General features: G+C 45.6%; 1 protein-coding gene, 2 non-coding genes and 1 pseudogene across 3 annotated transcripts in view; 2 read left to right on the plus strand and 2 right to left on the minus strand.

Moving 5' to 3' along the window:
• Positions 1 to 5,944: 5,944 nt before the first annotated feature.
• ABHD6 (abhydrolase domain containing 6, acylglycerol lipase) overlaps positions 5,945 to 26,230 on the minus strand; it is a 53,338-nt gene continuing 33,052 nt past the window's right edge. Inside the window, exons 4-10 of the mRNA XM_065885662.1 lie at positions 22,398 to 22,554; positions 20,678 to 20,791; positions 19,242 to 19,374; positions 15,582 to 15,739; positions 12,347 to 12,401; positions 12,039 to 12,139; positions 5,945 to 7,060 (exon numbers count right to left, since the gene is read on the minus strand). Of these exons, the coding sequence (XP_065741734.1) occupies positions 6,884 to 7,060; positions 12,039 to 12,139; positions 12,347 to 12,401; positions 15,582 to 15,739; positions 19,242 to 19,374; positions 20,678 to 20,791; positions 22,398 to 22,554 (895 nt within the window). The 3' untranslated portion in view covers positions 5,945 to 6,883. The remainder of the gene's footprint in view (positions 7,061 to 12,038; positions 12,140 to 12,346; positions 12,402 to 15,581; positions 15,740 to 19,241; positions 19,375 to 20,677; positions 20,792 to 22,397; positions 22,555 to 26,230) is intronic.
• Positions 17,685 to 17,789, plus strand: LOC136130143 (U6 spliceosomal RNA). The gene has a single exon (XR_010656333.1). It is a non-coding gene; the product is annotated as a U6 spliceosomal RNA (small nuclear RNA).
• LOC136130134 (U6 spliceosomal RNA) lies at positions 18,503 to 18,609 on the plus strand. The gene has a single exon (XR_010656326.1). It is a non-coding gene; the product is annotated as a U6 spliceosomal RNA (small nuclear RNA).
• LOC136130001 (nucleolar protein 56 pseudogene) lies at positions 23,256 to 24,168 on the minus strand (annotated as a pseudogene).

A 26,230-nucleotide genomic window follows, 5' to 3' on the forward strand; every position in this document is an offset into this window, starting at 1 on the left:
CCCTCAGGATTGAAGGGTAGCAAAGAAAAGGGGGGACTGAAACCAAGCAGGACCCTGTGGAGCCTTCCCGGCTACAAAATTCCTTCCATGTCTAACTACAAGAGAATTAATCTTGCTTGTTTGAGAATTCCAGGGGCTGAACTTAGGGAGGTGGAAGCAGACCAACCTTGGAGTAAATTACTAATTGAGTACACATTAAAAACACCAAGATGACACTGACCAGACCACTGCACGACCCATCTCAAGATGATTATTGGAGCTGACCGTGCTGTTCTGCACGTAGCCCCCTGCTTGTGCACTCCTGAAACTCCCTTTTAAAACCTTCGTCCTCTAACCCACAACTAGGAGATGGTCTCAGACATTAGTCCACCATTTTCGCAGGTTGCTGGCCTCCTGAACAAAATAACTTTTTTCACCAACACTTGTCTCTCAAGTACTGACCTTTCGAGCGGCAAGCAGTCAAACTTGGGCTCAGTACCTGCCTCATCCAGTTACACATGTCTGTGTCTGTGTGTGCACATACATATATACATAAGTATAATGTCTAGAAGGGTTCCAAGTGGACTGATGGAAGACAGGTGGGGCTGTGTGGAGGGTATAGGAGATGCTCACAATGTTTTAGCATTCATTTTGTGTGATTTATTTTAAAGTGACAGGGCATCACTTTTATAATACTGATAATTGTTAAATAAAATTCAGGACTTGCCCCTAATGGTCACAAGGTGGAGCCATGGACCACACCCATCTGGATGCCTCTCCTTCCACCTTGGAAGAACAGACTCTTCCTCAAGATGTCAGCTCCAACCCCCACCCACCAAGGTAAGAGAGAGGGGACAGGGAGTGCAGGTTCACTGTCCCTTATCTGCAATCCTGACATCCAAGAAAAATCCAGAAACCAAATCTTTCCTCATCTGGCATAATGCTTAATCCGAACTGAGGTGAAGCTCTTTATAGCTTTTGTCCCATTTGCTGTGGATACGCATAGAGCATACAGCAGAAATACGAATGCATTTGATCATGTAAAGCTGCCCCAGATCCCACTGGGGGTGTTGCACAACATATGGTATACATAAAATACCACCTCTGTAAAGTCTGAAGTTTCTGAATTCGGTATCACATCTGGCTCTGTGAGATGTGGTAAGGGACTGCAGACCTACACTCACACTAATAGTTGCCCTTCAGCAACAGTTACCCAATCCCAGCCAGCTTTCACCTTGGGTCACTGGGATTGTCACCTTGGTGCCACTTCCTGCCCCTAAGAATCCCTTCTTCTCCTCTCATCCCCTGCTGGAGCTTGGCAGCCTTCTACATGTGCCCTGAGGTTCCTAGTCATTGTCCTGAGGGTTTAGAGACCAAAGATCCAGAAACCATGGAAAGAAAGTTTCCTCCAGGAGCCAAGAGAGAGGGGCTGTCCTGTTGCTCAAAGGACATCCTCTCCCTCACCCTGACTAGACTTATGGTCCCACAAGACCCTCATCCCATCACAGGCACTAGCAACCCCAGGCCCACATCCTGGTGATCTCCAGCCCAGAGAGCAACACTGGGCCCCAAGGGTAGCTGGAGATACCAGGACAGCAGCCCCAGCACCGCTGCCCTCTGGCCCTGACTGCGGCAGGTAACTTGAGGACATTTCCACTGCGCCATCTGTGACCACTCGCACTGCTTTTTTGCCTCCTTTCAAGGAATGGAAGGGTTGTATGAACGTCATCCAGTGTGGGAGGGATGAAAGGGGAAGGGAGAAGCGGCTGATGGGAAAGCCCAGTCTGTATGGTTAAAGGAGTGACGCTGGAAGATTTGAAAGATTGAAGGATCAGAAGAATCAGGTTTCCAACTGTTAAAGAGTGTCTGTGTGGGTGATGGAGACAGATGGGTATGAGACAAAATGATGAAACAGAGATGGGGCAAGGGGTGGGGGAAGAGAGACAGACAGAAAGACTTGGAAAGAGACAGAGAGAGACTATGAGTTTTTTAAAAAAATGCTCTCGAACCCAGCCTAAGAGTATTTCAGCAAACATTTCTGAAATAGACCCAATATATTGCTACTTTTTGAAAATTAATTAATTAATTTTGGCTGTGTTGGGTCTTCGTTGCTGCTCACAGGCTTTGTCTAGTTGTGGTGAGCAGGGGCTACTCTTCCTTGCAGTGCGCGGGCTTCTCATTGTGGTGGCTTCTCTTGTTGCGGAGCACAGTTTCTAGGCACACGGGCTTCAGTAGTTGTGGCACGTGGGCTCAGTAGTTGTGGCTCGTGGGCTCTAGAGCATAGGTTCAGTAGTTGTGGCACAAAGGCTTAGCTGCTCCGCAGCTAGTGGGATCTTCCCGGACCAGAACTGGAACCCATGTCCCCTGCATTGGCAGGGGGATTCTGAACCACTGCGCCCCCAGGGAAGTCCTAAATTGCTACTTTCAATAAAAGACTTGGTCAACCCAAGTTCATGTGCCTGAGGCACAGTGAGGCCAAACAAACTGAAAGGTCGGAGTTTGGAGCAGAGAAAGGTTTATGGCAAGGCCAAGCAAGGAGCAGGGGCAGCTCATGCTCAAAACACCCAAACTCTCCAATGGCTTTGAGGGAAGAGCTTTGAAAGGCAACGTTTGGGGCGAGGGCTGCAGGGTGGACGACTTTCTTCCAATTGTTTGGTGGTGAGGTAACAGGTGATGCTTCAGGAATCCTATTCATCAGCTTTCTGGTTCCAACCTGTCTGGGGTCTAGTGCCTGTGCTCAGCATGTAGTCAACATCCTCCACCTGCAGGGGGTGTAGGGTGGGTCCATAGTTCCAGCCGAGCAACTCAAAGATATGTGTCGGATTGTTATGTATATCCCTCCAGGAGGAACTAGGACTGTGTTTTATTACTGAACTATTGTTTCTTAACTGCTTTTACTTTGTTTCTGCATTCCCTCACTTTCCTAATTAGTAACTTCTTGAATCTGCTCTTCAGGAACTCAGGGAAGGCCTCGAAAACTAAAGCCTTTTTCTACAAACAGGAAACAGGGAACACAGAAAGGCTTTTGTACCCCAAGGACTTCCATGGTGGTCCAGTGGTAGAGAATTCATCCTGCAATGCAGGGGGCCCGGGTTCGATCCCCGGTCAGGGAACTAGATCCCACCTGTAGGGGCCCAAGGTGTGACCTCAGTGATCTGTGGTTGAAGCTGCCACACACTGGCCTGGTCTAGGCGAGCCAACAGGGCCCCAGGCTCTGCTGGTAATTGAGCAAGACAGCTCCTGCCTGAACCAGTGAAAGCATGGTTTTTGCAAGACACCTTCAATCATAAACCAAGAGGCTTCTCTCTATTTGTTATCTGTGTGAGCGTGGGCAAGACACTTTACCTCTCCATGCCTTGGTCTCCTTGGCTGTAAAATGGGCACAGTGTCCTATGTCCCTTTTAGGGCTGTGTGAGAGCTTGATAAGGTGATGCATGGAAAACACTTAGAATAGCGCCTGGCACATTTACATGATTCAGTCATGTAATTTACATGATTCAGCCTGGCCTGACATGCATTACAATTTCCCAGTACTTTCTGGGGACCTCCTTTGGACAAAGCAACAACTAAGTTTCCCTGGGATGGCGAACTAGAAGATAGACTTACACACATGGGCAGCTCCATCCAATGTCTTGCATCAGTCACTCCTGGTGTCACTTCTGCCCAGAACAAGAAGCCCAGACTAACGGGCAGATTGAGTTCTAAACACTGCTGGTCCCTCAGCCTCTTCAACACCTGCCTGGAGGCTCCATCCCTAGCAGCCTCGACAACCCTGCTCCAGGCAGTGAGGGAAGAGCCCACTTGTGATTCCTGGGGCTTTCCACTCTTATTTCAGAAGCTTCGGGCAGTCTTTGAGGGAGGGCTGTGATGATTGACCCCTTTCTTCTTTCTAAGACCGTCATTAAAGACACTCCAAAGGGCCCAGTGGGGCAGTAACCAGCAGGCTCTTCATAATCACAAAGGCATGAAGTGGGGCTCAAGAGGAAGATGTGCTTTTCTGCTTTCGAGTCTTCCTAGCACCACGGGACCAGAATTGCAGGGCTAAGAGAGAAACTTGAAAACCCACTTTGCAGGTTTGTCAAAAACAACTCTCGGGCTTCCCTGGTGGTGCAGTGGTTAAGAATCTGCCTGCCAATGCAGGGGACATAGGTTCGAGCCCTGGTCTGGGAAGACCCCGCATGCCGCGGAGCAACTAGGCCAGTGCGCCACAGCTACTGAGCCTGCACTCTAGAGCCCACAAGCCACAACTAGAGAAAACCCGTGCGCATCAACGAAGACTCAGTGCAGCCACAAATAAACAAATTTAAAAAACAAAACTCTCAAGGGACTTCCCTGGCTGTCCAGTGGTTAAGACCCTGCGCTTCCACTGCAGGCGGTGTGGGTTCCAGTGACGCTTTCCAGTGACAGTGGAGCGCTTTCCACTTCCAGGTAGGAGCCGTGTCCTGCACACCTTGCCCACTATCCTTCCAGGTGGGATGGCCAGCACATGCCCCTTTCTGGATGACCCCACTGAGGGAGCAGTGCACTGGCTCCTTTGGACCTGATTCTTAGTTCAACCCAGGACATAACAATTCCTGCATCTAACAGGCTTAATGATCTGGGGTAGTTATCCCAGGTCTGGGGCTTCTTCAGGCTTCTTCTTCCCCGAGGAAACCATCTCTCCCTACCCAAACCTATCAAGACTGACTCCTCCCAGAGCCTTACTAGGCTCAGAATTTTTGGTGAATATGGGAGACTGGAACAAGCAACATGTCAAATATCTGCTTTCTTTTCTGCTTCATTGATTTTTGCTCTCATTTGTATTATTTCCTTCTATTTTTTTTCTAGGTTTGATTCATTTACTTTTTTTTCCTAGCTTCTTAAAATAGAAGCTTAACTTATTTTTTAGCCTTTCTTCTTTTCTAATATACATATTTCAGCCTATAAATTTCCCTCTGAGCACAACTTTAGCTGCACCCCACAAGTTTGATGTCACATTTTCACATCTCTTGTGATTTAAGATCTATATTCTACTCTTCCTTGATAAACTAAAATATTCAGACCAAGTCCTGAATTCCAATTTAGACCACAATGTTCACCAAAGTTCTCACTTTATTTCCAGAACTATATGGCTGCAGACTCTGTAAGAAGATTTGAAAGAGTGAATCTCCTGGGGAGTTTAGGTTCCTAAATGCCACAGAAGAGAGTCAAAAGGAACAGTTTGATGACTCATGCTTTTTGTTTTTGATATATAATTTCAGGACTTCCCTAGTAGCGCAGTGGTTAAGAATCTGCCTTCCAGTGGTTAAGAACCTGCCGGACACTGGTTCAATCACCGGTCCGGGAAGGTCCTACATGCAGCAGAGCAACTAAGCCCATGCACCACACTACTGAACCTGCACTCTAGAGCCCGTGAGCCACAACTACTGAGCCCATGCACCACAACTACTGAAGTCCTAATGCGCCCTAGGGCCCATGCTCCGCAACAAGAGAAGCCACCGTGATGAGAAGCCCACGCACCACAACGAAGAGTAGACCCCGCTCACCGCAACTAGAGAAAGCCTGTGCGCAGCAACAGAGACCCAAACACAGCCAAAAATAAATAAATAAATTTTTAAAAATTGATATATAATTTCAATTGAATAAAAATTGCAAACATGATTTCCGGAAATGAAAGTAGCAACTCATATAAGCAAGGTCTTCCAATGCCTGTAGAACAAGCCTTACTTTAAAAAACACATTTTAAAGTTAACAGAACATCTGCCAACATTGCACTTCATTAAGAGCTTAAAAACAGAAACCAGTAGAGGGATGGGATAGGGAGGGTGGGAGGGAGACGCAAGAGGGAGGAGATATGGGGATGTATGTATATGTATAGCTGATTCACTTTGTTATACAGCAGAAACTAACACACCATTGTAAAGCAATTATACTCCAATAAAGATGTTAAAAAAACACCCAAAACCAGAAACCACTTGCATGTTGCTGATCTAGACTTATTAAATTTATTTTATGTCATTGTGGTCACTTTTACAGCGGTTTAGATTTATTTTCAATCACACTACTGTTCACAGAATTCACAGAATTCATTAACAATCTAGTATTTTACATCCAAGGGTTTTCAATAGCACAGCAAGATAGAAAAGAGGTGCTTGGGAGCGGAACCCGAGTCTGATTATTTAGATAGATGTCTAGAACATTATTGCTTTATTAGTTCTTTTTAAAAAATAATAAATTATTCCCAGGGAACCCACCCTGCCAGGTGTTCTTTGTACTGCAGCTGTCCCGGGTTCACTCAAGACATACCTGACACAGGGGTGCTGGTCAAATCACCCACCTGTGTTCTCTGCTGCTCTGAGAGCTGGCAAGGCAGAACACGCCCTTCTGCATGTGTAAATATTTTCTACAGCCTGCCGTGTTCCTCCGTGGTCTTGCAGTTGACGGGCTGCATTCACATATGGGACTCTACGTAAACTTAAATTAGACATAAACAGGAGGGGCTTGGTGAATGGGGACTAACGCTCCTAAAATAGCCACTGAGCATGCACGGGAGAGTGTCAGAAGCAACAGAAATACCTCGAGCCTCAGTCTGTGAGGAACATCTTAAAGAAAATGTCCTCGGTGGTTATGGTCCAATATGGGCGCTTTGTGACATAAACTTGAAGACTTCTGGGTAGATTTCATGGATGGGTTTTCTTATTTCGTTCCATGTGAATGTGCATTTTGTGAAAAACATCTTGGAGTTTTCCTCGTGGCCCCCGAAGCTCTGTGGATCTGTAGAGACTGGGGCTGGAGGACTTGGCTTCCTCAGGGACGCTGGCGCTCCCACCGCATTTGGGGCAGGATCCCTGAGAAGTGGTGGCTGCGTCAGATTCTGGAGATGGGAGTGGACGCTGGGTGCGGAGTGCAGGCTGCCACTGGGGCCTCAGTCCAGCTTCTTGTCGTTGTCTGTGCTGTGCACAGAAGCTAAGAAGTCGACAATGAGCTTGGCTGTCTTCCTGGGTCTCTCCATCACCACCGAGTGCCCACAGTTTTCCAGGAGCTCCACCTGGCAGTTGGCAATCGACTTGGCCAACATGTCCGCCCCAGACACGTCGAGCACCTGCAGGATGAGAGAGGAAACTAGACGGAAAAGGTTCAGACCCCTGTGCGCTCTGTGGACAGAACTCCCATCCAGGCCTGGCAGGGGTGACTTTTAGGACGAAGTCACTTCAGTGTAGGGGGTTGTGGCTCTCTGACGGAAGTGACCACATGCCTCATGTTTTATCCTGCCACTCGGCGCTAGGAGGTGTGCCGCGGGCGGCATTACTGAGGTGGAAACACAGACCCTGCCCTGAGGACATCCCGGTCTGGTGGAGAAGCCAGACAGGGCAGCAGACAAATGCAGCACGACGTAGCGAGGACTCTGATGGGGGAGGATCCTGGGAGCCGAGAAACCACACGGGAGGGGAATTCACGGAAGAGGGAGCAGCCCAAGGGTGGGAGGTCATGGCAAATGCAGGGGGCAGCAAGGAGCCTGGTGCTGCCTGAGTGGGGATGGATGTGGGGTGGGACAGAGGGGGCCCACTCTTCCAGCCACGCCGGGAGCCAGGCCTCAGTCTGAGGGCAGCTGGGGGCCGTGGGGCTGTGTCAAGGACAGCGGCCAGTGATGTGATCAGGCTGGGCCAGGAGAACGCACCCTGCTCCTGGACTAGGGGAGCCCAAGCTGTAGGGAGGCCACACAGGAGACGCGCAAGAGGGGAAGACTAATTATCACAAGCTGGACGAGTATCTCCTGAAGGTCCTTTGGGGGGTCCCTGAGCTGTGGGACCTCCGGCACTGAAGTTTGTTAATAACAGGGAGTGCTTTTCCAACGTGGAGGCCACCACTTTTCCAGGGCCAACACCTTTTGAACAACGCAATTTCATTTTCACCTGGGTTACCTTGCTACTTTAACGCCAACCTACCGACTTTCTCCCCAACACCCTCCTTTGGTGTTGGGTTTGTATTGACTCCCCTTCTCTTAGTCACTTTCACCTTCAACTCGTCCCAGACAAGGTGGGCCCCTCCATCCATAAGAGCAAGAGCAAAACCCCAACAAACTCGAGCACTGTCTGTTTTTCAGCTTTAGCCTCATCAACCCAGATCATTAAAACCAAGATTTGCCGCCCACTGGGAAGCGGGGTGAGGAGCAGAATGCAGAGCACCCTGGGCTGCAAAAATGCAGAAAGGAACAGCTCATGGGGAGCATGACAGGATTTCGCCTCTCCCTGTTGGTCCCCAAGAGCCCACATCACCTTTGGGATTTTTAGAATGAAGAAAGGCCTTCATTGTTCTGACTCTGATTTCTGACTGAATGACTCCCTGCTGGGCCAGCCTGGGTCCCACTTTTCCTATTAGGCGTCCACAAAGCTGCTTTCAGTCCCTGGCTGTTGCGAAGAAAGCACAGGAGGCCTCCCTCCTCTGGATGCCCTCGTTCCTGTGCTGTGCATACTCGGCTGCATGCGGACGACGCCACCACCGCTGCCTCCCCGCCTGCGCCAGGCGCACAGACCTGGCTCCCCCTCCCCAGTCTCTTCTGGGTCCTCCGCAGTCGTGAGCCTTTGTGGTGCAGCCTGACTTCCTGCCTGTGCTTTCACACACATACAGTGGGGATGTGCAGCCTGCCCAGGGCTCACAATGGTGGCTTTCACCTTGGTGTCCACAGGGGAGCTGTCTCAACGGGGAAAGCTTTACTCTGATTTCCTTTCTCACGACTGTCAACAGCAGAAGACTGCTAGATACCCTTTAACAGACACTGTAATTCTGTCTGCCTGTGGGCTCCATTTCCCACCGTCTCCTCTTGCTTTTAACTTTCCAAGAACTTTCAATAAGATATGATTTCTAAAGAACAGTTGCAAACCAAAGGGGAGCTTCTGGGCTATAAATGAGTATTTCTTTGGAGGGTTTATTATGGGTTGATTGTGCCCCCTCCCCAAATCTATATGTTGAAGTCCTAACCCCCCAAACCTCAAAATGTGACTTTATTTGGAAATAGTGTCATTGTAGATATAATTAGTTAAGAAGAGGTTATACTGGAGCAGGGTGGACCCCTAATCTAGTATGACTGGCATCTTACAAAAAGGGGAAATTTAAACACAGAAATGCATAGGCACAGGGAGAATGCCATGTGACGATGAAGGCAGAGATGAGGGTGATGCGTCTATAAGCCAAGGAACACCAAAGACTGCCAGCAAACTCCCAGAAGCTTGGGGAGGGACATGGAACAGACTCTCCTTCAGAGCTCCCAGGAGGAACCAACCTGCTGACGCCTTGATCTTGGACTTCCAGTCTCCAGAACTGTGAGACAGTCAATTTCTGTTGTTTAAGCCACCCAGTTTGTGGTACGTTGTTACAGCAACCCTAGTAAACTAAGAGAGCCACCTGACAAAGCCTCTCAAAATTTAAAAATGTACAAAGCCTCTGACCTAGCGATTCCACATTTAAGAACTGACCCTTCAGATATGCTCTCAACACTCCACAAACACACACGTATAATGATGTTCACTGACGTGTTGTTTAATGGCAAAATTGAAAATGACCTAAGTGACCATCAATAGGGCACTAGTTAAATATACCGCGGCAGAGCCATATAATGGAGTACTGTGCAGCTCCCAAAGAGAACACAAAATTTTGTTTTGGGCAAGGATCATTCACAAATGATAAATCTAAGGGGAATGTTTGATGAGGGGCAGGATATCTGCACAGTCTCAAAGTGCCTCCCCCGAGACTGGTTATCAGTTGCCAGGGGAGAAACAATTAGTCTAGATGAAGAAAACAAGACGTCGTGACCAGACAATCAAAATTCCCATCACCAGGACTTCCCTGGCAGTCCAGTGGTTAAGACTCTGTGCTTCCACCGCAGGGGGCATGGGTTCAACCTCTGGTTGGGGAACTAAGATCCCACATGCCACACAGCGTGGCCAAAAAAAAAAAAATCCCTATCACCCAGTGGCAGAAAGACACTGTCCCTCTGAGGATGTGATATCTTATGACCCATGAGATAAGGGATATATGGCAGGGATATATAGCCTGAATTTAATCATGAGGAAAGAGCAAAAAACTCAAACTGAGGAACATTTTGTAAAATAATTGGCCTGCCCTCTTCAAATATCTCAATGTCACAAAAGATAAAGACAGACTGAGGGAAACATTTCGTATTAAAGGAGATGGAAGAGACATGACATGCAGTATGTGATCCTGGTTCAGGGGGCAGGAGGAGGGGTCTATGTAGGACGTTATTGAAACAACAAATAAATTTGCAATATGGACTGTAGATTAGTTAAAAGCTATTGCATCAACGTTAAGCTTCCTAAATGTGACAACGTACTGTGATTACGTGAGAGAATATCCTGGTTTGCAGTAAATAAACCTTGAAATATTGGGGGTAAAGGTATAGAATGTAAGCAACCTACTCCAAATGGTCCAAAAATACATATTTCTAGATCTATCTAGATAAGGATGATGAAGCCAGTGTGGCAACTGTTAAAAAGTTGGTAATAAATAAGATGTGGTACACACATACCATGGAATGACACTCAGCAATAAAAAGGAACAAACGGCTGGTATATGCAACAATATGGATGAACCTCAGAAACATGCTGGAGTGAAAGAAGCCAGCCGTAGAAGACTACATGCAATACGATACCATTTTATGAAAATTCTAGAAAACTATATTCTAGGCAAAACTACAGAAACAAAAAACAGATCAGTGGTTGCACGGGGCTGGGATAGGAATGGAGATTAACTGCAAATGGGCAAGAGGGAACTCTGGGGAGTGACAGAAGTGTTCTACGAATGGGCTGCAGTGGGGTGCACAAGGTGAATTTTACAGCATGTGAATTATATTTCAATAAAGCAGTTAAAACAGATGAGATGTGGTAAAGCAATGTAGGAGTGCTCTGTACTATTTCTACAATTCTTCTATAAATTTGTCATTATTTCAAAATAAAATATTTTTTTTTTTTTTTTTTTTTATAAAATATTTTTAAAAATAGAATGAGTAGATCTGTATGGGCTGATGTGAAGTGGTTTCCAAGGTGTATCTTTCTTATATATGTGAACTAAGGTGCAAAATAGTATATATATAGCATGTTTGGAAAACTTACAGATAAACTTATTTACGCATATTGATATATGCTTAGAATAGGAGCGGGCAAACAATGGTCCCCTGCCTGTTTTGTGACTAAAGGTTCTCTGGAGCTCTGCCTGCCATTTGTCTGCATGTCCCCACATCTGCTTTTGCAACACACAGCACAGTTGAGTAGATGTGACAGAGAACTTATTGCCAGCAAAGTTGCAAATATTTACTACCAGGCCCTTTACAGAAAACGTTTGCCAACTCCTGCCTTAGAAAATTTAAGAAATATACACAAGACTGTAAGTGTGGCCTCAAAGAAATGGGAATTGGGATCTGGAATGTTAAAGAGACCAAGTTCGCATTATAAATCTTTTTGTACTCTTTGAAGTTTTATGTACCATTTGATTATACAGCTTTGAGAAAAATAATTTGCAAAAATGATTTAAAATTGCCTTACGGGCTTCCGTGGTGGCTCAGAGGTTAAGAATCCTCCTGCCACTGCAGGGAACACGGGTTCAAGCCCTGGTCCGGGAAGATCCCACAGGCCGTGGAGCAACTAAGCCCATGCGCCACAACTACTGAGCCTGCGCTCTAGAGCCCGTGCTCTGCCACAAGAGAAGCCACCGCAATGAGAAACCCGAGCACCACAATGAAGAGTAGCCCCCGCTCGCCGCAACTAGAGAAAGCCCGCGCACAGCAATGAAGACCCAACGCAGCCAAAAATAAATAAAATAAATACATTTATAAAATAAAGCTTGTAAGCGTGTTTAAAAAAAAAAATTGCCTTACATTTTAAGAGGTCAATGTCATTGCTCTCAGTTCACAGAATGATTGCTCCCCGTGAACACTGGCACCTGGACCAGGTGTGTGCTACCTCTTCCTGGGATCAGAAACCAGCCAGGCTCCCATTTTAAATGACCTCTAGCTTTTCCTCAGAGCCCGGTGTGACTGACACAGGAGGTCACAGGGACAGGCTACATACCTGATCTTGTTTCCCCCAGATGATCTGCGTCGGGACCTTGATCTTGTCCATGTTCTGATGGAGGGAGTATCTCGACTTCTCACTGACGATCTCCAAAAACACTTTTGAGAAGGAAAATAAAGTGAGTGCATGCTGGGCTGTGCTGTGGACACCACCGAGTATAGACAGTCTTTGAGTCTAAGCCACTGCTTTTTTCTTGAGGGGCCCCAGAAAACTGTCAGTCTCAGAAATGTAAGAAAAAAGAGCCAGCCACCCATAAAGCTTGACTTGTCACACAAGTTCAGAGAGCTTAACGCAGGGCTACTTACGTTTTCGGTAGAAATTGTTATGAGGGATGCGGACGTCGACAAGGCCTTGCAGGATCTGAGGATAAATATCCCAAAGTCAGAAGGCAAGGGAAGATTCATATCCTCAGGCCTCACATGGGTCTGGGACAACGAAGGAAAAGAAGTCCAGCAGTTTAGGGCATTGTCAATGTCTGTAGGGCCTGGTCCTCCAAATTCCCATGATGTACTATCATGCAATGTAATGGGGAGTCAGGTTCATAAGTGGCTATTTTCTTTCTCATTAGAAAGGAACTTTGGTAATACTGTGAAGCCAAAGGTCCCCTGCGGCATGTAAAATACACCCGAGATGGCCTGATAGCTGCTTTACCTTTGAGAAAATCTCCGCTTAGCCTGAGACACAATCAGGATGGAAATAATATCAAGTAATTATTCAGTAATACCCAATGCAAAACGGGTCTATTTAAAACACATTAAACCATTGGGGATGAAGGGCCTCTCAAACAATGAAGAAATAAACTAATGCGGAAATTGTGGGAAGGCTTCCAGCGTCCTGTGCTCATTGTGTGACACTGCCCTGGCCCTCCCTGCCGCGGGCTGTGAGGCAGTAGCACAGGTGGACAGGACAGGCCTCCGGGACCTGCGAGATGGGCCCAGAGAGGTACTGTGGCCAGAAGGAACACGGCCCGCCTCTTCCCCCGCCTCAGGGTTCTTCAGGTAGTGTCCAGGGCTCACATTATCAGCCATCACTCCTCTCATCTCCCTGGGAATGGTCTGAACCCCTTAACTGCACTCTCAGGAGTCCTGTGCACTGACTGAAGTGGGAAGATCCTGCCGTAACTGCTCTGGACTAAAGCGCTGGAGCATGACAGAATCTGACTACTCGGGAAGTGGAAGCCCACAGGTGAGACCAATGGCAAGCTGTCCAACACACAGTGCTGAGCATCAGACATTTTCTTTGTTCTACTATCTATCCTGCACTCATGCATCTATCCATCTTCCATCCATCCATCCTCCACCTACCCAACTACCCATCCATCCTGCATCTCTGACTCAGACATGCACATGTCTATCCATGTGTCCACTTATCCTGCATCTGCCCATCCATCCTCCATCACCTATCCATCCTGCACCTCTGAATCATATATGCATATGCCTACCCATGTATCCATCTATCCTGCATCCACCAATCCATCCACCCTCCATCCCTGCTATCTCCAGACATTTTCCCATCCATCCAACCAAGCATTCAGCCATCCAGCTATTTTCACCATCCCTAAATCATCGATGCATGCACATACATCAGTTCATGCATCCATCTATCCTGTATCTTCCTACACATCCATTCTCCATCCCTGCATTATCCTGGCTTCCTCCCATCCACTGATCCATCGAATCTATACCTAGGAGCTACCTCATGCAAGAACAGCCAAAGACAGAGTCCTTGCTCTTACAGAGGTAAGAATGGAAGACACAAACAAGCAAACAGACGACCATAACACAATGTGACGCAATGGGCTGAGTGCTCGGGTGCTCCAGAAAAGACTTCGGGACCTGCATTTATTTTCTCCCAGTGTTTTCACATCCCTGACAACTCAAAACATGGAAATTTCTAAAACCCTGTTTGGCCACTCTATTCTGGAAAGAGATCAGTGGAGAGCGGATCAGTGCAATGTCACGACTGAAAAGAGGATTTCATGGATAGAACATACCGCAGAATCTGATTCTGGGTGCTTCCTCAGAGATGGGCCACACCCATGCATGAGTCATGTTCACAACTTCTAAATAGAGCCCATTCTCTCAACTCCTAGGAGGACCCACCCCACCCCGAGGAAGGGTCCAGTTCCTGCAACAGAGTGAGATAATTTGCTATTGTGAGGTCTCAGCCTCAGACTCTCTTGGTTTTCCCCACACTTTCCTCTCTTGGTTTTCCCCACACTTTCCCTACACAACCTCATTTACACCCAAGACCTTTAATATCATCATTGGCTGATGGCCTTAACTGTACAACTCCAGGCCAGACTTTCCTCAGCTCCACCTGTATAGCCAACTGTCTACTTGACACCTGCACTTGATGGTCTCACAGGGAACTTGAACTTCAAACATCCAAAATGGAGCTCTTAGCTTATCACTCAAGCCCACCGTCCGTCTCCTTCTCTTACTCAGAAAACACTACCTTTATCCAACTGAAGTACCAGAAAGTCACCCAGGACTCCTCACCTTCCCTCATATTTCATTCCAATTTGCCAGTAAGTCCTGTCTTCTTCCTTCCAAAGCTTCTCCGGTCTTATCTCCACTGCTACCACCCCAGTCTACACCACCCTCATCTCCAAGCCACAACAGCACCCTAATGGGTTTCTCTGCTTCTGTCTGTGCTCACCTACAATCTTCAGTGTTTCTCTTATTGTACTTAGAAAAAACTCCAGTCTCCTTCCCATAATCTATAAGGTCCTACATGATCTAGCCCAGTGGTTCTCAAAGAGGTTCTTGGGAGTCCAAGACGTCAAACTATTTTCATAATAACACTAAATGTCACTTGTCTTTTTCACTTTCATTCTCTCTAAAGCATACTGATGTTCAGAGCCTACATAATGAGGGATAATGTCATCATTCTGAAGGCTAATGAAATAAGTGCTGTGTATCCTTGTGTTTTAAGTTCTTCTGAGTTTTAATTTCTAATATGGTAAATATCAGTAGTTATAACCTCTATAAACAAATGCTCATTGGGGTTCTCAATAATTCTTAAGAGTGTAAAGGGGTCCTGAGATTTTTTAAAAAATAAGAATCTCTGATTCAGCTCCAGAATCCCTTTCCAACCTTTTCTCAACCCATTCTTTCCCTCACCCTCTGGGCTCCAGTCACCCTGGCCTCCTTCCAGCATCTTGAATTGACTGTGTTTTATCCATCGCTGCCCATGCTGCTGTCTCACAGAGGCTTATCAAAGCTTCTCCGGCTTCCCCTGTTTTCAATCACTGCACCATCTTCATTTCCTCTATAATACTTATTACAATTTGTAATTATTTGTCTTCTTGTTAATTGTCTGCCTCCCCCACTGGCCTGCATCTGCCCAGGAACCTTCTCTGACTTATTTGCTCCCCACGGTGCTCAAGCACAGTGCCGGATACATCATGGGCATGATACAGATACTTGTTGAATGAATGAACAGGTGAGTACAAGGCAGGAACGCAAGGAGAAAGCAGGTACTGGCCACCTGAGCCCTGGACAGAGGGCAGGCACACTGCTGCTGGGACCACGTTACCTGCTGGGGCACCCTGAAGCGGACATAGGAGCAGAGCTGGAGCATTTCACTCATCTCTTCTGGAGTGGATGGGATCAAGGGAATCTTCTCTACGGCGGCCGACTCCTGCAGTTCTTTGAGCCGTTGTACAAACTGATTATCAGTTGAGTACTGCAGACCTGTGGGATTCAAACCAAACAGCTTGGCAATATATCTACCTTCTTACCAAACCCCATTTTAGATAGAGAACTTCTAGTATCAGCCCAGAACTAATATATTCCTGGTGTTTTTCACCAGTAGATTTCTTTTTCATTGGTACTGACATCCTTGCTCAAAGTAAGAACCACACTTTGAGAAAAAAATTCTTCAGAATACTTTAGGGGCTCGTTACTCAAACTGTGGTCCATGGACCAGCAGTACTGGGAGCCCATAAGAAATGCAGCATCTCAGCCTTTCCCCTAAGTCTCTTAAATCAGAATCTCACTAAAGTTGCCAGGGGATTTCATACGTAGGATAGAGTTTAAGGAGCACCAGTCTAGAAGACAGCTTGCCTGAGCCCCTTTCACATCCGTATGGTTGAGAGGAGACCTGGTGAAATGCATGACTGGACTGGAGCGACTGACTACTCCTTCCGTCCGCCTGGACCCGCTTAATAATCTCTTATTTGGGGTCAATCCATAAACACAGCGAGAATGAGTGCCCTTGTGAGCTGTCCCCCACATAGTCCCTCCTCCTCCAGGGGAGCATGAGGCGATCCTGAGCTGGAACCGCTTTCAGATTGACCATTATTTTCTATCAGCTGAAGCACGACACCAAGAGTTCACATGAGCTGACGTATACAGGAGGGTAAAGCTAATTTCATTTCCAACACTGAGCAAATTTCCAGGTGTTTAACTTAGCTGAAGAGCTAGAGCTTTGCAAGAGAGGCAGTGGCATCCATACTGTGCCACAGAAATCCACACTTTATAAAACTCCTATATTCAGCAACTCCTCGAAATCTAACATGGGGATCGTGCGGCTCTCATGATGGCCATGGGCAGATTACATGATCTATTTCCTTCTGCTTTAAAAGTAATCCTAAACTCAATGTCATGTGGCATAGCCTGAATTGGATCCTGGAACAGAAAAGGACATTTGTGGAAAAACTAGTAAAATCCAAATAGGGCCTGGAGTTTAGTTAACAGTAATGAACCAGTGTTGGTTTCCTAGTTGTGACAAATTTACTGAGGTTCATGAGCTGTTAAAGGGGAGAACTGGGTGAAGGGCATGTGGGCCTCTCTGTACTATCTTTGCAACATTTCTGTAATGTAAAATTATTTCAAAGTAAAAAAAGCGTATCTTTTCGTTTTCGTATATAAACAAGTGTAATTCTAAACTTCTAATGGAAACTCAGGGGTAAAACTCTTTCTCTGAGCAAATGAACATAAACTCAAAAAAGACCTTTCATAAGTGATTTAAGATCTGACCTTCCGTAAGTGATTTAAAATCTAAATAACCTTCCAGAGGGGCTATTCCTCCAATTCTCAAACTTTATAAGACTAAATGATTTCAGACACAGTGCTTGGGAAAAGGAGAAGAGAAAACCCTTTGGGAGCTTGCCTTTGATTTCAATGAGCTTAAAAGACCTGAAAACTGAACTTTCAGAGTAAGTAAAAGATTTCAAAGGTAAATTCAGTTATGTTTCAGTGGAAGGTGTACAAGTTCAATTCATGGCTGGATTCTACCAGGTAAAGGAGGTAATGAGTATAAGTTACATATAAAAGAGGTAGTGAATGTGAAAGGACTTTCCCCCCAAAACCACAGCTTGGGCTCTGGAGTGAGACAGCCTAGGGTCAGTCCCTATCCTGGCTCCAGCACTAATGTAATTACTTCTATGTTCCCACCTATAAAATGGGCATACTAAATCGATCTCGATAAGAATTACATATGTAAAAAGTCACTGAGATATACACTAAAAATCTGAACAATTTATTATGTGTAAACCACACTCCAATAAAGTACCGGGGGTGGGGAGGGGAGCAAGTGAAGGAAGAAGAGAGAAAAATTAAGATTTTTCTCACTAACACACTGTAAATCCAAGTTTGAAGGCTTATATATATTAAAAAAATTTTTAATCTAACTTTAGTGCTCGCTTCAGGGGCATATATACTAAAATTGGAACAATACAGAGAAGATTAGCATAGCCCCTATGCAAGGATGACATGCAAATTCATGAAGTACCATATTTTAAAAATAAAAATAAAAATCCAACTTCAGATCATAATTTCAGGGGACACGGTACAGCTCAAGTTGACCTGAATACCTGTAAGAACAGAGAAACTGAAGTTTGTTGATTAAAACAAAAAAAATCTTGTGGAACTTCCTTCGTGGCGCAGTGGTTAAGAATCCACCTGCCAATGCAGGGGACACGGGTTCGAGCCCTGGTCTGGGAAGATCCCACATGCCGTGGAGCAACTAAGCCTGTGCGCCACAACTACTGAGCCTGCGCTCTAGAGCCTGGGAGCCACAACTACTGAGCCCCCGTGCCTAGAGCCTGTGCTCCACAACAAGAGAAGACACAGCAATGAAAAGCCCACACACCGCAAGGAAGAGTAGCCCCCGCTCGCCACAACTAGAGAAAGCCCGCGTGCAGCAACGAAGACCCAACACAGCCAAAAATAAATTAATTAATTAAAAAAATCTTATAATGAATAAAGATCTCTGAGTTTTCAGCAAAAAAAGGAAGAGGCACGATAATAGTACCTTCACCTCATAAAGTTAAGGCAAGAATTAAATCCATATAAATCCATATAAATTCTTAGCTCATAAGAATTCAATAAATGTTGTATGTTAATATTATCATTATATTTCAAAGTATTTAAATGTTGTAAAGTACTATACACATTTAAATTAACCACCACAAACCCTGTGGAACAAGGCTGGCTCTGTATTTTAAAACTCAAGCACTGGCTTCAGCAGCACATATACTAAAATTGGAACAATACAGAGAAGATTAGCACGGCCCCTGCTCAAGGACGACATGCAAATTCGTGAAGCATTCCATATTTTTCAAATGTAAAACAGATAGCTAGTGGGAAGCAGCCGCATAGCACAGGGAGATCAGCTCGGTGCTTTGTGACCACCTAGAGGGGTGGGATAGGGAGGGTGGGAGGGAGGGAGACACAAGAGGGAGATGTGGGAACATATGTATATGTATAACTGACTCACTTTGTTATAAAGCAGAAACTGACACACCATTGTAAAGCAATTATACTCTAATAAAGATGTTAAAATAAAAAAAATATGGTTATGATTATGGTTATACAACTATTGTATCTATCACTGAAGCAATCTGATTAGTATCTCTAAAATATCGTCAAAAAGATGATTCTAAAAACACAGTCAGGGCTTCCCTGGTGGCGCAGTGGTTGAGAGTCCGCCTGCCGATGCAGGGGACACAGGTTCATGCCCTGGTCCGGGAGGATCCCACATGCCGCGGAGCGGCTGGGCCCGTGAGCCATGGCCACTGGGCCTGTGCGTCCAGAGCCTGCGCTCTGCAGCGGGAGAGGCCACAACAGTGAGGGGCCCGCGTACCACAAAAAAAAAAAACAGTCAGAGCAGACATTGCCATTTATGTCTTCAGAGATTCAGACCCTGCTGTGCTCAAGTCACTCATAGGGTTATTTCAGCCTCGTAACTCACCAGCAGGGCACACAAGAGACAGGCTGCAGACATCTGATGGGTAGTGAGCAGCATACACCCCAGCCACGTGGCCGCCCATGGAGGTGCCTATCAGGTGGAAGGGTTTTTTGTTCAGCTTGAGGCATTCTACAAACTAGGAAGGGAAATGAGAAGGAGGCTTGGTTATACAGCTGTGGACAATGACAATGGTGATTACAGAGTAGAAAACCTCTGTACTTCCTATGGGGACAAGTGAAAAGGACTGTTGATGAAAGGGAATCTGGAATCTACTGGATCTATTATCCAGATGAGCCCTGTTACATGCATGTACTTCTCTTTACCTGACACAGGTTACTGAAGGGTCATTTGTAAGTATAAAATCAACAAGGATTCTCCTAATTCATCAGTCAGCAAACTTTTAAAATAAAGGTTCCGAGAGTAAATATTTTCTTGGGAAAATTTTTGTGCGGCACATGACCTCTGTTGCAACTATTCAACTCTCCTGTCGTAGCACAAAAGCAGCTAAAGACAACATGTTAACGAGTGAGTGTGGCTCAGTCCCAGTAAAATTTACCTTACAAAACTCGGTGGCAGGCCAAACAGAGCCCACGGGCCACAGTTTGCTGACTGCTGCCCTAATTTACAGGCCTTCCCATCCATCCAACCATCCATTCAGGTAACGATCCACCCATCCGTCTATTCAACCATCCAACCATTCATCCAACCATCCATCCAACTTTCCATCTATCCAACCATTCAACCAACTATCCACCCATCTGCCCATTCACCTAAAAAATATTTATTGGATGTCTATTATGTACAAGGAACTATGGTCAGCTGCTGAGGATACAGCAAAGAGTCAAAGAAACAAGGTTCCTGACCTCAGCAGAATACACAGTTCAATGGGGGGAGAAGGGCAGGCATTAAATAAATATCCTCAACTGGGGAAAATATGTCAATTTGAAGCTTATGAACCACTAAATTTTGAAATAGTTCATGAGACCCATGACCTTGAAAGCCCAGTCAGAGGGGGCTGAAAATAGATACTAAATTAGAACAAAATGCAAAGAGCACCCTCCCCATCCTCTACAAGTAGGCAGACATGCTGTTATTGTCATCATGTAGCTGGTAAGCAGAAAAATAGACTCTAAAAAAATAAATGGTCTTGAGGAATTCTAAACTCCCTTTCTGAAGAGCTGAGAAAATGCCCAGGTGGCATTTCCTTAGAAACAACTGCAATAGGCTTAGAGGAGAACAGTCTGCAATAAGCCCTGGTCCTCCACAGCTGACCAAGGACACCACTGGGCTGCTGCCATTTTGTTTGCAATTACTTGCAGACAGGATGCCTTAGAGAATGGTTGAGTCAGAATGGAACTCCCTTGCCTGCTCTTCAGACTTGGGCATGCAATAGTGGGCAAGACCCACCTGGGCAATTTTTGGTGGAGCCTCCTGCTTACCTGGTGTATCCTCTTGACTTGCCCATCTATGGACAGATCATCCAGGGAGGAGCGGGTGGTGCCCTCATGTCCTGGCATGTCCACGCAGACCAAGTGTAGGTTCTTTGGAAGGAACTGAGGATACACAGGCACAGAGTGTCAGTATGTGCAGTGTAGAACATGTCTGCCCATTTTTCTGGGGAGGCTACCCCCACTTACCAAGTGACGTGGACAGCCACTCCCTGGGAGGTTATGAACCTGGACCACCCAGTATCTTACCCTAGTAACATCTGATGTGAATAAACATTGCCAGTAGCCTTATAGGGAGCAGAAACCCCCAAAATCTAATACAGAAATGGAAGGGGACTCGGGGGAATGACTGGAAAAGGGGGACAAAGGTCAGGGTAGCAGGCCTGCGTCCTTTGCTCTTTCTTGACACCACCTGGCAGGTACTACATCCTTCTCCTTTCCCTCACCCCTTCCACACTTAACTCTTGTCATGCAGCCACTGACTTGGGACTATAAGGGATAGTTCTGCTCTCCCAGAGTCCTGTCCAGCTCCAGAGCCCACAGGAGCAATGCTTTTCCTAAGAACCATGTCTGATCGTCCTAATTCTGGTTTCAACTTTTTTTTTTTTCCTGCATTAGGTCTAATTCCTAGGGTATTTTTATCCTAAACACTTTCTTCCATTTAAATATGTGCCACATTTAACCAGGAATCTGAGAAACATCAGCTATCAATAAACAAATATCCAGTTATATGAAAGATGGAGACAGCAAGTGAGAGGTTCATTAAGGCATGAGGATGACTGTCCTCATAGTGAAATTTGGAAATAAGAACATAAGGAAGGGGCTTCCCTGGTGGCGCAGTGGTTGGGAGTCCACCTGCCGATGCAGGGGACACGGGTTCATGCCCCGGTCCGGGAGGATCCCACATGCCGCGGAGCGGCTGGGCCCGTGAGCCATGGTCGCTGAGCCTGCGCGTCCGGAGCCTGTGCTCCGCAACGGGAGAGGCCACAGCAGTAAGAGGCCCGCGTACCGCCAAAAAAAAAAGAACATAAGGAAATAGAGGATGTATGAGCCTTTTCCTCCTGGTGTGAAGCATACTTGGGGTCATTCGGGCACGGTCCTGCTTGAGGTGGGAGCCTGGGGTGCTTCCCTCCCAAGACCTCTCCCAGCCCCCATCTTCACCAGCTGTTCACTCTTACCAGTAAAGCAAGTTGCCACACCCAAGTAAACCAGGACAGAAAGGGAGTGATTTGGAAAACTATCCCAGAAAGCTGCCAGATCAAGACTGTTTCTCTAAAGGGCTAAGGAAAAGAAAAAGCAGAAATAGAAGGAAGACGGAAGGAGATGGGGAGGGGAGAAGGAGAAACAGAAAAGGGAGGAGGAGGGGAAGGAAGAGGAGAATCTTGGAGTATAAAAAAACAAGTGAGTTTTTAAAAGCTGGATCTTGATAGTCATGACAGGCCTGAGATGAAGGTGTGTCAGAAATCTTCCCTAAGAAATACTCATACGGTGAAATGATTTTTAAGGCACAGATTTTACAAATAACATTCAATTCAGTAAATTTTGTCTGATAAAAGGATCTGAATAATATACTGCATTAATTTTAGGATGATTTGAGCCACAGTTCTGGGTTCCCCTGGCTTTCTACCCCTGCTGATGACACCGTGTCCAAGTGGAAACCTCTTCTTGACTGAGTGACACCCTCTGAAGAGAGAAGGCTCTAGGACTGCACCTTGACCACGCTGAGCCACATGTCCTTATGGGCAGAGAATCCGTGGAGCATGAGGATGGAAGGCTTGTTCCCAGGCCTGCCGCGGAAGGAGTAACAGAACTGATAGTCTTCGTGGCGCACATAGCGCACCTGCATGCCCAGTGCCCTCCTCCAGTACCTGGGGACAGAAAATACAGGCAAGTCAAAGTCGTTGAGCTCCAGAGAAGCAGCTTCGGGAGGGGGACTCTGTATAGTCTCACTTTGAAGTAAGACCAACGCTTTTCCCAGCCCTCGTCCTCCACGCATGTCTCTGGAGCCCCCAGAGCTTCACCCTCAAGGAGGACGAAGACAAACCATTCCAGAAAGCACTCTTACATGAATATTCTGTAAGTAACATGTATATATGTTACTAAGCAGTCTATTAGAAAGGGAAAAGGGGGTGATTTCTTAAGAAGCACGACACATAATAACCCTTTGTTAACATGAATTTCTAGCAGTTTTGAATCGCAGTGCAAAGAAGGAGCAGACAATGGGACCTCACTGGGTGTCTAACTTGAGCCCTTTCTCTGCCTTGCTTCTTTGGGCTTCCCAGAATTGGAAACGGCTGGTGGTAAGGCTGGGAAGGACTCCAGAAATGCCAAGACAAAGGTGGTTTCCCCTCGAAGACAGCCAGTTTGCAGTTCCTGGTGGGCCATGTTCATTGACACCTGAAATCTGGGACGAACAGCTGTGGACGTGCAGGCGTGAGTAACTCTGGGTGCAGGGCAGTCGTCCTGGAGTCCTAGAGGACCTCACTGCAGAGGTACTTTAATTGGAAGGAAATGCATCAGAAGACTTAAAGGTAAAGTGTGTTCCCTCTTGTCACCTACAACTCGCTACTCATGGAGATGAAGAATCGGACTCATCAAGGCTGCACTTGCTGGCGGTGGTGTCATTCCACATCCACAAATCTCTGGATGGCAAGAAAGGACAACAAGAGGCTGTCTGATGGATGCCTGGATTCCTTATTGTCTCAGGACTCAACATACCTCACAGCTGTCCAGTGTGGGTGATTCCAGTGACTGCTGTGAAAAACACTACTTGGCCTATTTGTAATTCTATTTGAGCAAGCTGGAAGTTTAATTAGCCTTTCAACCAACCCAATTTCTGCATTTGAGTCTTAACCTTATTTATTTATCTATTCTTGTGAATTTGTTTTGATTGGGATACAGGAGATGGGCTGGGAAGTATCCCTGCAGGTTACGCCCCACCAGGGAAAGGTCCATTCTAATCTTCCTGGGGGAGCTTTTGGAACTTTTTCATTCCTTGGAACTGCTGCTCTTGCTGCCAGCAGCCTCCTCCGGTCCACAGCTTATAGCTCCTCTTTGGAGAATTTCCTCTTTTTCTTTGGGGCACTCTTGTTTCCTGACTCTTCAGCGTCACTAACTGGTTCCTCTTTGGGGAAAGATTTCTTCCTCTTGGGAAGATTTCCACTGCCGGCTGTCTCTTCAGGATCACTACTAACTAACTCCTCCTTGGAAAAAGATTTCTTTTTCTTGGGTTTGGAGAAAGAGACCGACGAATCTTCCGTGCCATTCTCCTGAAAAGCCTCCTGGGGCTTTCACTTTCTTCTTTTTGGGTCTTGCACTTGTCTCCTTGCATTCCCCCTGAGCACTGATGCTGTTTTTTGAAGATGCAAGGGGAACTGCAGCCAGCTGTTCTTTTCCTTCTTTAAGCGTTTCTTCTCCTGTTTCTCCAGCTTCCTAGTAATCTCAGCGGCGGCTTCCTCTGCCTGAACCATTGCCTCCTTCATGACATCCAGATTCTTTCATGGAATCTCTTCAGCCTCATAGAAGGACAGCTGCTCCTTGACTTGTTCTTGAAGCTTCTCCACAAATACACTTGAGGGCACCTCAGAGAAGCAATCAATTTATGAGGATATACTGCATTTGTTGGCCAGGTATTGGGAGATGCAGCCTTTGTTCTTAGCAGCTGCCTGGCCAATGAACGTGGAGTGGAAAATCAGACCATATTTTGGGGTGTTATCCCCCTTGTCTTCAGGGCTCTGGAAACGTGGTCCCTTTGCTGGGCCCAGGGAATCACTCAGACACAAGGACTGGCCATCAGAGTCTTAACCATATTTAAGTGTTAGTGTGGTTTCAAAGAAGCTATTCATTCTCAAGTATTGGATTTTGCTTGAGTTGACTGCTTAAGAAAAAGAAACAAAACTGTTTGGATTTTAATTGTGATGCAGAATTTATGGGTAACAAACATTTGGTTTTGTACAGACATAATTTCCACTATGGTGGATAAGCTTGATAAAGGTCATATGCCCTCCCCTGCCTTCCACTCCAGATATATTTTTCCTAGAGACTCTGACAGTGAGAACTTGTTTCATAAGAATTATCTCATCAGTCCTCTGGTTTTATTCCTTACAACATATGGCAGCTGGTTGAAAGCTCAGCTTCTGTTGGTTACATAAGACTTGGCAGTGCTGGAGTTTGGCCTGAAACTGATTTCAATATGAAATTACCATCTAAACAAATTGAACTCTCTGCATGAAGAATCTCTCCAAGATGAAAGATAATTAATTCAATCAGAGATTCACTTTGTGGTATACTTCGCACCAAAGAGGTAGCCAAGTCTTGACAATAGCAAATAGCCTAAATGGACCAACTTTAACCCTTTGTGTAAAATAAAGGGAGAGGGAGATGAGGATATATATTCATATTTACTCACACCTGCAGACAAAATGCATGGGAGCATATACAAGGTACTATTAAAATGAGTATCTGGAGTGGAGGTGGGAAATACTGTGAGAAGTCATTCATATCCCAGCTCATTCATTTACTGGCTATATGATCGTGAAACTCAATTTCCTCATCTATAATATGGGAAAATGTTGCATTCTACTAAGGATATATATGGTTAAGATTAAAAGAGATAATCCATTACAAAGTCTGGTTCAATGCCCAACACACGGGAAATATTCAATAAATGGTAGTTTTATTATCATATAAAAAAGATTCTGTCCTTCAAATATATCATTTGCCAAAATTCCAGGGAAAATTGTGAAAAATTTTGTGACAAATATTATAGCCATATAAGTGGAATCATTTGTTCTTTGGTGTCTGGCTTATTTCACTTAGCATAATGTTTTCAAGGTTCATCCATGTTGTACCGTACATCAGAATTGTATTCCTTTTTGAGGTTGAATAATATCCCATTGTATGTATATACCACATCTTGTTTATCATTCATCTATTGATGGATATTTGGATTGTTTCCATTTTTTTGGCAGTTGTGCGTAATGCTGCTATGTACATTGGTATATAAGCATCTGTTTGAGTCCTTGCTTTCAATTCTTTGGGGTAGAGAAGTACCATTGTTGGATCACATAGTAATTCTGTGTTTAACTTTTTAAGGAACCACTAAACTTTTCCACAGTAGTTATACCACTTTACATTTCTACCAGCAAAGCACAAGGGTTCCAGTTTCTCTACATCCTCACCAACACTTGCTATTTTCCATTTTTTAAATAATAGCCATCCTAATGTGTGTGTAGTATATTGCTGTGGTTTTCATTTGCATTTCCCTAAGGACAAGGATGTTGAATATACATTTCTTTTTATTGAGATATAATTTACATACCATAAAATTCACCCTTTTAAATGGTACAACTGAGGTGTTTTTAGTATATTCACAAAGTTGTGCAACCATCACCCCTAATCCTGGAACATTTTTATCAAAAAGAAACCTGACTGCAGAAATAGAGACAGATGTAGAGAACAAACATATGGACACCAAGCGGGGAAAGGGGGGTGGGGTGGGATGAATTAGGAGATTGGGATTGACATATATACACTAATATGTAT

The sequence above is a fragment of the Phocoena phocoena genome, chromosome 10 (assembly GCF_963924675.1).
Source record: "Phocoena phocoena chromosome 10, mPhoPho1.1, whole genome shotgun sequence".
NCBI lineage: Eukaryota > Metazoa > Chordata > Mammalia > Artiodactyla > Phocoenidae > Phocoena > Phocoena phocoena.